The sequence below is a fragment of the Marmota marmota genome, unplaced genomic scaffold, assembly GCF_001458135.2.
Source record: "Marmota marmota marmota unplaced genomic scaffold, marMar, whole genome shotgun sequence".
Lineage (NCBI taxonomy): Eukaryota > Metazoa > Chordata > Mammalia > Rodentia > Sciuridae > Marmota > Marmota marmota.
The window spans coordinates 8,227,146-8,239,082 of record NW_026000185.1 but is presented as its reverse complement, the minus strand read 5'-3'; the positions used below and the strand labels follow the sequence as shown (position 1 = coordinate 8,239,082).

At 58.2% G+C, this 11,937-nt stretch overlaps 1 protein-coding gene across 3 annotated transcripts; it reads right to left on the bottom strand.

Moving 5' to 3' along the window:
- Positions 1 to 229: 229 nt before the first annotated feature.
- On the bottom strand, positions 230 to 11,164 carry LOC107146513 (mesothelin-like protein). Of its 3 annotated transcripts, none has more exons than XM_048789428.1 (16): positions 10,437 to 11,164; positions 9,706 to 9,890; positions 8,581 to 8,701; positions 7,470 to 7,590; positions 4,468 to 4,553; positions 4,250 to 4,376; positions 3,986 to 4,176; positions 3,475 to 3,565; positions 3,149 to 3,290; positions 2,756 to 2,955; positions 2,533 to 2,688; positions 2,334 to 2,461; positions 1,658 to 1,788; positions 1,494 to 1,588; positions 1,036 to 1,294; positions 230 to 687 (listed from the first exon to the last, which is right to left on the bottom strand). In XM_048789428.1, exons 1-16 carry the CDS (start codon positions 10,451 to 10,453, stop codon positions 488 to 490), a joined length of 2,250 nt encoding a protein of 749 aa, XP_048645385.1. In that variant the 5' UTR covers positions 10,454 to 11,164; the 3' UTR covers positions 230 to 487. The 3 variants fall into 3 exon arrangements, with proteins under 3 accessions (XP_048645385.1, XP_048645384.1, XP_048645386.1); XM_048789429.1 differs by having other exon boundaries at positions 567 to 687; positions 1,699 to 1,788; XM_048789427.1 differs by having other exon boundaries at positions 1,494 to 1,788.
- Positions 11,165 to 11,937: the final 773 nt, after the last annotated feature.

Sequence of the window (11,937 nt, the reverse complement as noted above, 5' to 3'; positions counted from 1 at the left end):
GGTGGGAGGTTGTGGCTTTTGGGCTTCCTGTGACCCTATAATCTGGGGTCCATGTGGTCAGCTCTCTCACTCTCACGAAAGAAGAGTCCAGGGTGGGCCTCTAGGCTGGGGGGCTGTTTGAGAGGCCTTCCTGTTGTGATTGATGGTGTCGCCAAGGTGGTGGACACATGCTGGGCCCTGGTAATAGGGTCCCTGTGTCCCCTCTGGGACCTGAGCAAATACACAGGTGGCAGGATAGCCTTACATTTTATTCTGATCCACCAGGGAGAACAATGACCTTGAAGTCCTGCCCAGCCCAGGTGTCCTGGAGGAGGCAGGAGACTTGGGCCTCATCTTCCTGCCCGCCTGGGCTTGTAACTGGCCAGGTCTCTGCTCCTGGGAGCCAAGGCATGAGGGGCCGGCCCTGCAGGCCTCCTGAGAGGTGGGACACAGCTGTCCCCCTGGGGCTAGGGTCTGAGCCACAACCTGGGCAGGTGGCCAGCTCCACCTAGCAGCCCCCTGTTTCCTGCATGTGGTGCCTGTGGGCCTGGTCACCCTGGGGCAGCACTGTCTGCACTGGCCAGGGTCCTGGTGCTCCATGAGCAGTCCCCACTGGGCTCAGAGATGTGCGACGCAGCAGCAGCCACAGAAGGCCAGAAGGCAGGGCCACAGAGAGCGGCAAAAAACCCAGGTGGACTGGGGGGCTTCCTGTGGGCAGATAGGGAGGGGACCTATTAGTTCCAACCAGAAGCCACCTGCAGCCCCCCTGGGAACCCCTGCTTTGGGCTGCTAAGTGTGGGAAGGCCAGTGAGGACCCTCTGCAACTGTTCTTAGCTCCTCAGGGACCACAGAGCTTCCCCTCACCCATTCCACAGATCTGTGGGTTTAGGAGGAGGCACTGTGTCCTCAAATGGGTCAGCAGGCAATGGAAGGTGACACTGTGCCAAGCCAAAGACACTTAGAGGCAGATGTGAGGGCAAGCAGGGTGGACACAGGGACAGCCTAGGGTCTACAGAGGGCCCTGGGCCCAGAGGGGAGTAAAGGTGTACACTGTACCTGCAATGGGGGCCGAGGTGTTGTTCTCAGGCAGGCCTGAGGTGGAGGCCAAGTGGAGTGTGGGGTGGGTGATGCTGGGGGGCCTGCTGGCTGTATAGGAAGGGCTGGGCCCAGGGTGGGAAGCGTCCAGGCCCAGCTGATCCCGGGCCAAGCTGCTGAGGCTCCGTAGCCAGGAGCTGACTGTGGGGTGGCTGCGGGCCTTCTGCAGGTCCCCCACATTCTGCCCCAGCAGGGTGGTCACATTGCTGACACTCAGGCTCTGGGAGGGAGGCAGAAAGGTCCCAGGGTTGCCTCTGTGGCTGAGGAGGACCCCACAGGGGCAGTGCTTCCCGGGACAACACGAGGAGGGGCACAGAACACCTCTGGTCCTCTCACTCAGGACTGTGTGGACCTGGGATCTGGGGCACCTGGGCCAGCCAGCCCTGCCCTGCCTCCCCTCCGTCAGCGCAGCCCCCCACCTGGAGCACTCGTGGGTTGAGGTTGGTGAAGGTGTCGATGTCCATGGAGACATTGGCCTGGGCCAGGTGCTGCAGCTCCTCCACTGGGGCACCACCTGGGGGGGCAGTGATGAGAAGGGGCAGGGGGGGCTTCTGGGAGGGCACCACCCACAGGCGGGGCTCACCCAGGTAGGGGCGCATGAAGCGGTAGTAGTCAGCCGTGGACCTGGTGTTGTGGAAGGCCTCGCGAGCCTTGGCAAAGAGCACGTCCTTCTGGCTCTGAGGACAGGAGGAGATGTCCAGGACCCCAGCCAGCCTGCAGAGTGTGAGGCTGTGAGCCCCCTGGGAGACCTTCTGCCCTCTGTGCTGGGTTGAGCAGGTTCCCCCAAACTTGCATCTACCCAGAACCTCAGAATGTGACCTTATTTGCAAGTAGGGTGTTTGCAGAAGAAATCAGATTAAAAGACGAAGTCAGACTGGATTAGGTCATCCCTAAATCCAGAATCTGGGGTCCCTATGGGAACAGAGGAATATGGACACAGACACAGGGAGAAGGCCATGTGAAGGAGAGGCAGGGTTCGCAGGAGCACCAAAGCTTCAGCCATGCTGGGGACTGGAAGCACCCATGGGAGGGTCCTGCTGATACCCTGACTTGGGACCTCTGGCCTCCAGAGGTTCTGGAGAACACGTTACTTATTTTAAGTCACCTAGTTTGTGGTACTTTGTTACCATGGCCCTAGGACATGAATGCATCTCCAGTAGCCCAGCCCAGACTGGATGGGTCTCCCTCCTGAGCCTTGGTTTCCCCTGGTGACCCTTGCCAGGTGGGTGGCCAGCTGTGTGGCTGTATGGGAGGCTCACCGGAATTCTGAGGGCTGGATGGTCTGGATCTGCTGGGGGCTCATCCAGCAGAGGCGGGAGCCCCCGATGGCCACCAGAAGGGCACTGGTGACCGTACCATTCTGGTCCAGGAACTTCTGCAGGACTGCCTGGGAACAGGGACAGGGTCAGTGGGGCTGGGTGGACCAGACGGCTCCCCAGCCACCTCCAATGCCTTCACCTCTGTCTGGTTCTCCAGAGCCACATCCGAGGCCAGTAGGGCCACAACCGTGTCACTGGATGTGATATTCCACTGGCCTATCTCAGTGCGTGAGAAGAGGTAGACCAGAGAGGTGATGAGCCGCAGCTGGTCCTCAGGGATGCCCTGTGGGTAGACCTGAGGCAGGCGGTGAGCTCAGTGGCCCAGGCCCTGCTGCCTGCCCCTCGGGGGTCTGTCCCTGTACCTGGGCCAGCTTGGCCTTGATGACGCGCTGGCACTCAGCAGGCAGGGGGTGCTGCAGCAGGGGGTCCAGGTTGGCCCTGAGCACGGGGCCTCCCAGGCACGACTGGAGCTGGGCGCAGTCATAGTGCACCAGGAACAGGTTGTCACGCAGCGTGGCCGCTGTGATGTTGCCATGGGTACAGGGCCTCCCAGCAGGGTGGGCTAATGACCAGATCCATTAGCCAAGGCTAGAGCTGACCACCTCTGCTGGCTCCAGCCCATCTCCACTCTGACCTCCACTTCTGACCTCATTAGACCTTGACCACATCCCAGGTTCACCTTTAACCAACAACTTGGCCCACACCAGATGAGAGGGGAGCCTAGACTGGGGGATGCCCATGGTGGCCACACCAACCTGCACCCCGCTTGGGCCTCCAGGATGCCAAGTTAGCCTTGGATTCCAGGAAGTTGGTCACGAAGTGCCTGGCATCATGCTGGCTGAGCTGTCCTGCCCGGCAGGCAGCCACCACTCTGTGGAAGAAGTCCAGGCCCACAGCCTGGCAGGTAGGCATGATATCCACACATCATAGAGGCACCTGGCCCCCCCCTCCCACCCCAGAGACTCCGATGATCTTGGGGCCCCACTAGGTCCCCAGAGTGGCTGGGAGGCATGGGCTGGTGGAGGAGACATCTGGCAGCACCTTACCCTGTGCCCATGGCCACTCCGCTGGCACCACCTACCTCTGGTACCTGTGCCCACACATGGGGGCTGATGCAGGTGGTCAGGGATCCCAGGGCCTGAAGCCCCTTCAGGTTCCAGGAGCTGGGAGGCCTAGTGCATGGGAAGGGGCACTGTGTTGGGGCCGAGGGCAACATCCCAACCCCCAACCTGCTGCCCCTCCCTGAGCAGGGCGGAAGAAGCTTCCAGGAGGTTCTCAGGTGTACCCAGAGTACAGGCAGGTGCCCATTCACAGCTGGTGGAGCCTGCCCTGCTGTGGGCACCCAGCCAGACAGTCAGCATTTCCCACCCTGCACCCCATGGCCTGTGGGGCCAGAACAAGGCTGAGGGCTGGAGGCAGAAGGAGCAAGGCTGAGGGCTGAGGAGGTGAGGCAGAAGTCAGAGGTCAGTAGGGATGTGGCCATCAATGACCCCCGGAGCCCAAGATCCAGTTGCTTCTTATCTTGTCTCAAGCAGGGGAGCCCCCAACCCCACCAACCCCTCCTCACCCTAGACCCTGTGACCCCTACCCACCCAAGCTGGGTCCTCCCACTGGCCAGCAGGTTGTTGAGGGCAACACTCTGGGCAGCAGTCAGCCGGGGACAGCGCAGCAGGTTCTGCAGCACATGAGGGTCTGAGGTCACGATGCTGGATGCCTGCATGTCACACACCAGGACCCCGAGGAGCTCCAGGTCTGAGGCACTGAGCTGCAGGTGAGGCGTCCCCTGCAGAGAAAGCAGGTCAGCACCAAGCAGAGGCCAACCCCACTGTCCTTTCGTCTGCATTGGGGTTACCTACCAGGCAGGCCAGGGCTGTGTGTCTCAGGGTCACCCTCTGGTCAGGCAAGTTGGCCAGCAGCTCTGTGTTCCCCTGGGCAGCACGGTGGGTGAAGGCCCGGCAGTCAGCTTCCCTTACCTGGCTCAGGCTGCCGGCAGGTGGGAGGACATCAGGGAGGCAGGGCCAGGCCTCCCGCCTGCCTAGCAGGGCCCCCAGGAGCCATGGGGTAGGGCACTCACTTGTAAAAGAGCAGGAGGTCAGGCGGGTGGAGCCTGAAGTCACCCTGAAGGCCGCGCCACGTGGCAAGGTTGGCCAAGCAGCTGAGCTGGGCAGGATGGCAGCAGGTCACTCCCTGTCCAGTCTGGACTTGCCCTGGTGGGGCACAGCTCCAGCACCCCCCACCAATCAAGATTACTACATTGTGTGCACTTATGAATACATAATGAATCCACCTTCAGGTGCAACTGTAGTGCCCCAGTTAGGAGGCTGAGACAGGAGGATCAGGAGTTCAAAGCCAGCCTCAGCAAAAGTGAGGTGCTAAGCAACTCAGTGAGACCCTGTCTCTAAATAAAATACAAAATAGGGCTGGGGATGTGGCTCAGTGGTCGAGTGTTCAATCCTTAGTACAAAAAAAAAAAAAAGGAGGAAAATGATAAATAAAGATGACATGCTGCACACACACACACACACAAATTAAAAAAAGAAAAAGAACGTGTGCTCTGCGATTATGGGACCAGGTCACCACAGATGTCACCAGCTGTGCCCATGGAAGTGCGTGGAAGTCCCAGTGACCTTGGTGGACTGGCCTGCCTCCCCTGTGGTGCTGAGATTCCTGCCCCAGTGCCCTGGTGCTCTGTAGCCGGGTGCAGGCTTTCTCAGGACCACCACCTCTTCTTGCAGAATTGCACACTTGGTCCTTGCTCATCTGCCTGGATGAGCAGCTGCTTCCTGCTTCTTGTTGACCAGTGTTGGAGTGTGGCTTCTCCATCCATTTACTTTTGTTCTCCAGCACTGGGGATTGAACCCAGGGCCCCTCTCATGCTAGGCTGTGCAGCCCCCACACATTTACTTTTAATCTACACATGTTTACATTTAAAGTGGGGTTTTAGCGGGGTGCAATGACACCTGCCTGTTATCCCAGCTACCTGGGAAGCTAAGGCCAGAGGATCACAAGTTGGAGGCCAGCCTGGGCGTCTATCTCTATCTCAAAATGTCTCAAAATGATTCTGTCTCAAAATGAAAAATAAAAAGGGCCGGAGCGGGCTGGGGATGTGGTTCAGTGTCAGAGCACTTGCCTCACACGAGTGAGGCACTGGGTCCGATTCTCAGCACCACATCAAAATAAATAAACAAAACAAAGATATTATTTCCATATGTAACTAAAAATTAAAAATAAAAAGGGCTGGGGTGCAGCTCAGTGGTAGGTACTTGCCCAGCATAGCTGAAGCCCTGGGTTCCATCCCCAGTATCTCAAGCATCCACACACAAAATGATAAATAGAAATAAAGTAGTCTTTTGTAGACAACACAGGTTTTTTTTTTTCTTTTTATGTTGTTTTGTTTTTGGTACCGGGAAATTGAACCCGGGGGTGCTTTATCACTGAGTCACATCCCCAGCCCTTTTCATTTTTTTTAAATAACTTTATTTATTTATTTATTTTTATGTGGTGCTGAGGATCGAGCCCAGGGCCTTGCACGTGCGAGGTGAGCGCTCTACCGCTGAGCCACAACCCCAGCACCCCCAGCCCTTCTCATTTTGAGACAGAAGCTCATTAATTTGCTGAGGCTGACCTCTAACATGTGATCCTCCTGTCTCAGCCTCCCAAGTCTCTGGGGTTACAGGCGTGTGCCACTGCACCAGGCTAGGTCTTCTTTTTTGATCCACTCTAACATACTGCTCTCTCTCTCTCTCTCTCTCTCTCTCTCTCTCTCTCTCTCTCTCTCTTTTGCACTGCTGGGCATTGAACCCAGGGTCTTTCATGTGCTAGGCAAGCATACCATCTTTCAACTGGTGCATTTAGACTATTGATGCTATTCAAAGTAAGTATCGGTATCGTTAGATTAATATCTACCATATTTTAAAACTAGTTCTGTGAGTGTTCTTGAGGCATTCTAAGGAATTCATCAGCTATCTGTAAAACATTCCTGTGATGTTTAGAGCAGAATCCACCTGAACACCGGGAATGGACGGACAACCTGCTACTAGGGGTTTCACTTCCCCTCGAGCCTATGGACTCCACAGCCAGCCAACTCCATGAGTACCTTAGAGACACTTCTCTGGGCTCCTTTTTAAGGACCAACTGAGGAAACCACTCAGTCCACATACATATCTGATCAATCCCCAGCACCACCAAAACAAAACCAAAGCCAAGAACCCATTTTGCACGGTTGGAGGCACTCTGGGGGAGGGCAGTAACCAGGCCAGGGGCCAACAAGAAAGGAGCAGCACTTGGAGACTGTCTCCTGCAGTTTGAGCCTTCACATGGCGGTGGCAATGGCTGGGGCCTTGGGCAGGCAAGGCTGGCACAACCCAAGGCTTGGAAGCCAAGTGGATCCTGTTTAGAGAAGGCCGGAGGGAGAGTCCCCAAGAGCTCGGCGTTTCTCTGGAGGAGTGGGGTCTTTCTACTTTTCTGCATTTTCTGATTTTTCTTGAGCATGTTTGCTACTAATTTTATACTGGGATACAGTGCCCTCTTCTTCCTTTCAACCTAGCATGCTTCCTGAGTCTCAAGGCCTCATGGTCTCATGGCCCAGGATCCTTAGGCACGCCCCAGGGAAAGATCAGTGGGCTGCAGAACCCACTTTTGGGTGTGTCCTGGAGGCCTGGAGGACCCACAGGGGGCACTATACACCAGAGGAAGCTAGGGAGGACCACGCAGCCATGTGGCAAGCCCTCATCACCGCCAGGGTGGGAGGCAGAAGCACCTGCAGGCAGATTGGCTGACATGACCAGGGGTCTACCTTGGACTGAACTGGAAAGCCAGCCCAGAGGAGTGACAGCCCATCACAGGGGGCCAGGCATCCCATCATGGTGGCCCCAGGAGCCATGTTCTTGGTGATTTTGAAGCTGGCAGATGGGTGCCTGCACTCCCAAGTCCCCTGCCCCAGTCCAGTCCCCGGCCCCCTCCTGCCCATCTCTGCTGGGGTCTGGCTTGGTGCAAACCTGTGCCCACCTGTAGGCCCTCCTCCAGCAGCCTGGCTCCCCCTCCATACCCATGCACTCTGCCTCTGTGAAGGCTTACCTGCCAGGCTTTGAGTGATACCCGCTGGGTGGCCAGGCACCTGATCAGAGCCGAGAGATGCTCCTGAGGCAGCTGGCTGGCTGGCTGGCACCAAAAGTCTTGCAGGAGGGAGGTTTTGACCCTGGGCAGGAGGAGAAGACAGTGAGGGGCCCAGGGTATGGGAGGGGCAGGCCCAGGTAAGAGGCAGATACAGCGCGTGGGATTGGAGTCGTACTGCCTCCCAGCACCAAGGGAGTAAGAGGCAAGATGTGTCCGGTCACGGTCAAGGTCAGATTCCTGCTCCTTTCTTCCTCCTCCTTCCTCCCTGAGTACCCCATCGGGGCCAGACTTCTAGCTGCTTGGGGCCTACATGTGGCAACTGCTCACATGTGGGGTCTGCAATTGCTCCCAGGGCCCAGGCCCAGCTGGCTCAGGCCCTGACCAATTTTCTGGTGTCTGAGGGACGTGGAGGCACTTATGGTGTGACTGCAGGCAAGGCCATCTCTCTGAGCCTCCCTTCCTTAGGGCATGACTAATAAAATCCATACAGAGAGGGGTCTTGGACCACATGAGCCTGGGCTTGACTGGTCCCCCTTGGGACCCTGGTCCTACCCAACCAGCCTCATTAATTGATTGATCAGTGTGCCAAGCTGAGGAGTGAGACCCCTAGACAATGGGAGGAAATGACCAGGCTGGGACAGGGGGGCTGAAAGGACTCAAGATGACGTGGCCTGGTCCAGCAGTTGGGGTTGATGGCCTGGAGCCCCATGGGGAGACTTGGGGGCCAAGCATATGGGCCTTTGATGGTCAAGGCCTCTGTAGCTGGCTGCTACCTTGAGAACGCGGGGGACCCACTCCCACCAATGTGGAAAACAAAGCTGGACTCTGGACATACTGGGCTGTCTGGGGCCAGGTGGGTGAGTGACCTTGAAGGCAGGCCAGGTGCCGAGGTCACAGTTTGGGGTATGGTGGACCTACATGGCCATGACTAGACCTCATGTGCAGACCCTGGGCGTGGTCCCTCCCTAGGACCTCCACAGCCACCCAGGACCCCTCTTCCTCCCTTCCCCCCACTCTGCCCTACCATGAATCAGCCACAGGAAATAATTTCCAGGAGGGGCCCAGCACTCACCTGGCCCAATGGTCAGCCTCAGCAATGTCCGGCTCTCCCTGGGGGAAGCCCTTGGCCTGGTAATGGGAGCAGTGGGCAGTAAGGGACAGGAAGAGGGTGAGGCCCAGACTCGCCAGGGTACCTGGAACAGAGCAGCCATGAGGGCTCAGCGGTAGCAGGAACGTGGCCAGTGGTATCCGGGGTCTGCGCAAGGCTCCCTGTATCCTGGGTGGGCCTCTGACCCCCAACCCCTGTCCTCCTGGAGGGGAGGCTCTGGAGGAGACCGGGGAGTACCTGGGTTCCTGTGCACACGTGGCTTGGTCGGATAGTGTGTGAGGTGTGGTATGTGTGTGCACAGGAGCCAGTGTGTTCTCTGGCCTGTGCGTGTGTGTGCAACTTCCTCCTACCTCCAGCCAGACCTCCTCCCACAGTGGCTCTGTGTCCTCACAGTCTGTTTTGAGGCTCAAAATGGGAGGAGCAGGGGCTCAGCTCCCAAATCTTCCAGAGCCCCTCACCCTCTGCACTGGGGCACAGCAGGGCTTCCCAGCAGGATTGGGGGGCCCAGCCACATTCTTGCCTTGAAAACCCAGCCCAGGAAGTGGGGGCTTGAGTCCAGGTCACTCCCTTTTCTCACTGACCCTGAACAGACCATTTAGAAAAATCTCCAGCACTGAAAGGGCACAGGGAGGGTGTCATTAGTGGAGAACCTGGTCATAGCCCAGGTAGCCCTGCCTGTGGTCTCCTGGGCTGCTGGAGCTGGGTGTCTGCCCTCCCAAGAAAGGCAGTGTGTCTCTGGGTCTCTACCCCAATCCCTGCCCATCCTTGGGGCCTGGCCTGGCCTGTGCTGGGGCTGGCAGTGGCCCCTGGTAGACCTGGCCTCACCTGCCTTGTCCCTGTTAGGACCTTGAGGACTGCACCCCTGGGGCTATATTCATGATGCAGTTTTGTACCACCCGGTTAGCCTCATGCTTCCTGGGAGCCTCCCCTTGTTTATAGCAGGTCCCTTTGTTTGGGTCCCTGAGGAGGGGGCAACCAGAGCACCAGGCACTCCCACAGTAAAGTGGCGGGCCAGCCACAGGGGTTTGTCATCCCAGAGTGCTCCAGAGGAGCCCAGGGTACCTCCTTCTCATGGAGGAATCATCTTACCCACTCTGGGGCCCACGGCTGAGGGGCAGTGAGCCCTGGTCATCCTGGCTGAGGTGTCCCGAGGGGGCAGGTCCTGGACTAGCAAGAGAGTGTGGCAGGGGCGGGCCTCAGGCACCAAGAGGGTCATGTCCAGCGTCACAGGGATGTCTAGCCTGTGCCTGGGGCTGCAGCCGCCTCGGTCTTGCCTTTGGGAGGAAAACAATCCCACAAATAAGCGTCAGAACAAAAGGGAGTGCGGGGGAGGGGAGCTAGGGACCGGGCCTTTCTTATCACAGGTTGGCCCCTGGGACCACAGGCTGCAGCGCCTCCAATTAACACATCTCTACAAACAGCAGTCCCACAGGCAGTGGGGGGGAGACGCCAGCACTGTGTGGCCCAGGCAGCCCCCTTTCCCTCTCCAGGTCTTGGACACCAGTGCTGTCACTGAGACCTGAGTCCTGGGGCATGGATTCAGGCATGGAGGCCAGTGCTGCTGGCTGCCAAGGGCGCTGGCCCCTCACAGACAGCACACAGCCTCACGGACACAGCCTGTAGTTCATGGCTGAGTATTTTCGGATGTCTGGACCTTACATGGCCTGGATGGGAGGCAGGGAAATTACCACCTTTTGCTGGGGCTAAAATGGAGGTTTAGAGGGATTCAACTGCCTGCTCAAGGAAGCCCAGGGCCCAGATATGCAGCCTGGAGCCCTTTGGTCCAGCTGGTGGCTCCTGCTTCTGTTCCTGCCCCTCACCTGAGCAGGAAGCACATCTGTGGTAAGCGGAGGTGCTGCCTATGCCTCAGAGATAGGGCTGTTCCCCGTCACGTGGTCTTCAGATGCAGGTGTTCCAGACGTCAGTGATCCCAGCCTGCCAAGCATCTTGGTCTGTGCAGCTGAGCACTGGAGTGCAGGAGGAGTGGGACAGGGTCACTGTAGTCCCCATTCACCTTCATGCCTGACTCAGTGGGTGGCATGCAACTAACCTGCCTTGTGGTCCCCACTCCTACAGTGACAGCAGCTGGACAGGCCTGAAGGGGAGGGACCTGGGTTGTGCCAGGTGATGCTGCCATATCAGCCCTAGGGCCCCATGCATATTGGGCACCTGCTCCTCAGCCCCAGGGGAGCAGGAGGCTGAGCTCACATTTGGCGGCCACCCAGCACACGCCCCTCCCCATGGGAACCCAGCCCTGGCATTGGCACCCCTTGGGTGACGCTCCAGGTAAGCACACAGCCTCGTATGCATGCACCTTAGCCCATGTGCTCTTGCACCCTGGAGCTCATCCATGTCCTCAGGTGTCTCTGTGGGACATTAGGCACACGTGAATCAACACGGTAGTGGGTGTGGCCATGCTGCTGTGGCAGAATACAGCTGCCAGGTGTGCGCATGTGTTGCAGCTTATGGAACAGAGAGGGTGTGTGGGCACATGCCCTGAGAGCTGTGCCATGCTCAGCCCTGGTCCCAGTCAATGGCACTGCTCAGGTCTCACCTGTCCTCAGTGACAGCTGCTGCAGCCTCAGAGAGCAGGTTAGGATGTCTTCAGCAGGCAGGCCTCCAAGGGGACCAGGGTAGGAGGCAAGACTGCAAGAGGGACTTCCCAACCTACCTGCTGGATAGTGCCAGCAGAAGGTTTCCTAGCCCTAGGCCACCCACTGGCAGCTTTCATATTTGCAGGCCCAAGGGGGCTTCAGGACCCCAGTGGCTGGTCCAGCTGCCACATAACTTCCACCTACACTTCAGGTCTTGAGTACCCTGTGAGCCAGCTCCACAGCTGGGCTGAGCCTTATAGGGCCCACAGTTGGGGCAACAGCAGACAATGGCTCCCCAAGCACTGGAGAGGTCCAGCCAGGAGCGCCATTGAGGGCTCAATAGGACACAGAAGCTGAGGCCCTGTGCAGGTGGTGCTCAGGCTGCCTGGTTGTCTGGAGTCCTGCTCAGCTTGGCATAGGCCTCTGGCCACCAGCTGGGCTGATACAGCTGCCCAGTGGCTCTGAGAACTACATCTGGCAGAGGTGGGGTGGAGCGGTGAGGTCCAGATGGCCCAGTTTGGAGGGGACCAAGGTCCTGGGGAATGGATTGGGGGAGGGTCCTGGGCAGGCCCACCTGAAACCCAGCACTGATCCCAGCAGCCGAGACTGTTTATGATTGCACCCAAGCCCTGAACTCACCTGGTGGGAACAGGTTCTGGCTAGCAAGGTCTTAGGGTGGCTCTGGATGCTGAGGGGTCTGTGGGAGGGATGTCATGTAGTAGGATAT

What these genes read in the sequence shown, in the direction of transcription:
- LOC107146513 (XM_048789427.1), bottom strand. An exon ending in AGCCGTGGGCCCCAGAGTGG is followed by an intron (nt 8,702 to 9,705) that starts GTAAGATGATTC and finishes GCTCTGTTCCAG; the next exon opens with GTACCCTGGCGAGTCTGGGC. An exon ending in CTCTGGAGAACCAGACAGAG is followed by an intron (nt 2,462 to 2,532) that starts GTGAAGGCATTG and finishes CCCTGTTCCCAG; the next exon opens with GCAGTCCTGCAGAAGTTCCT.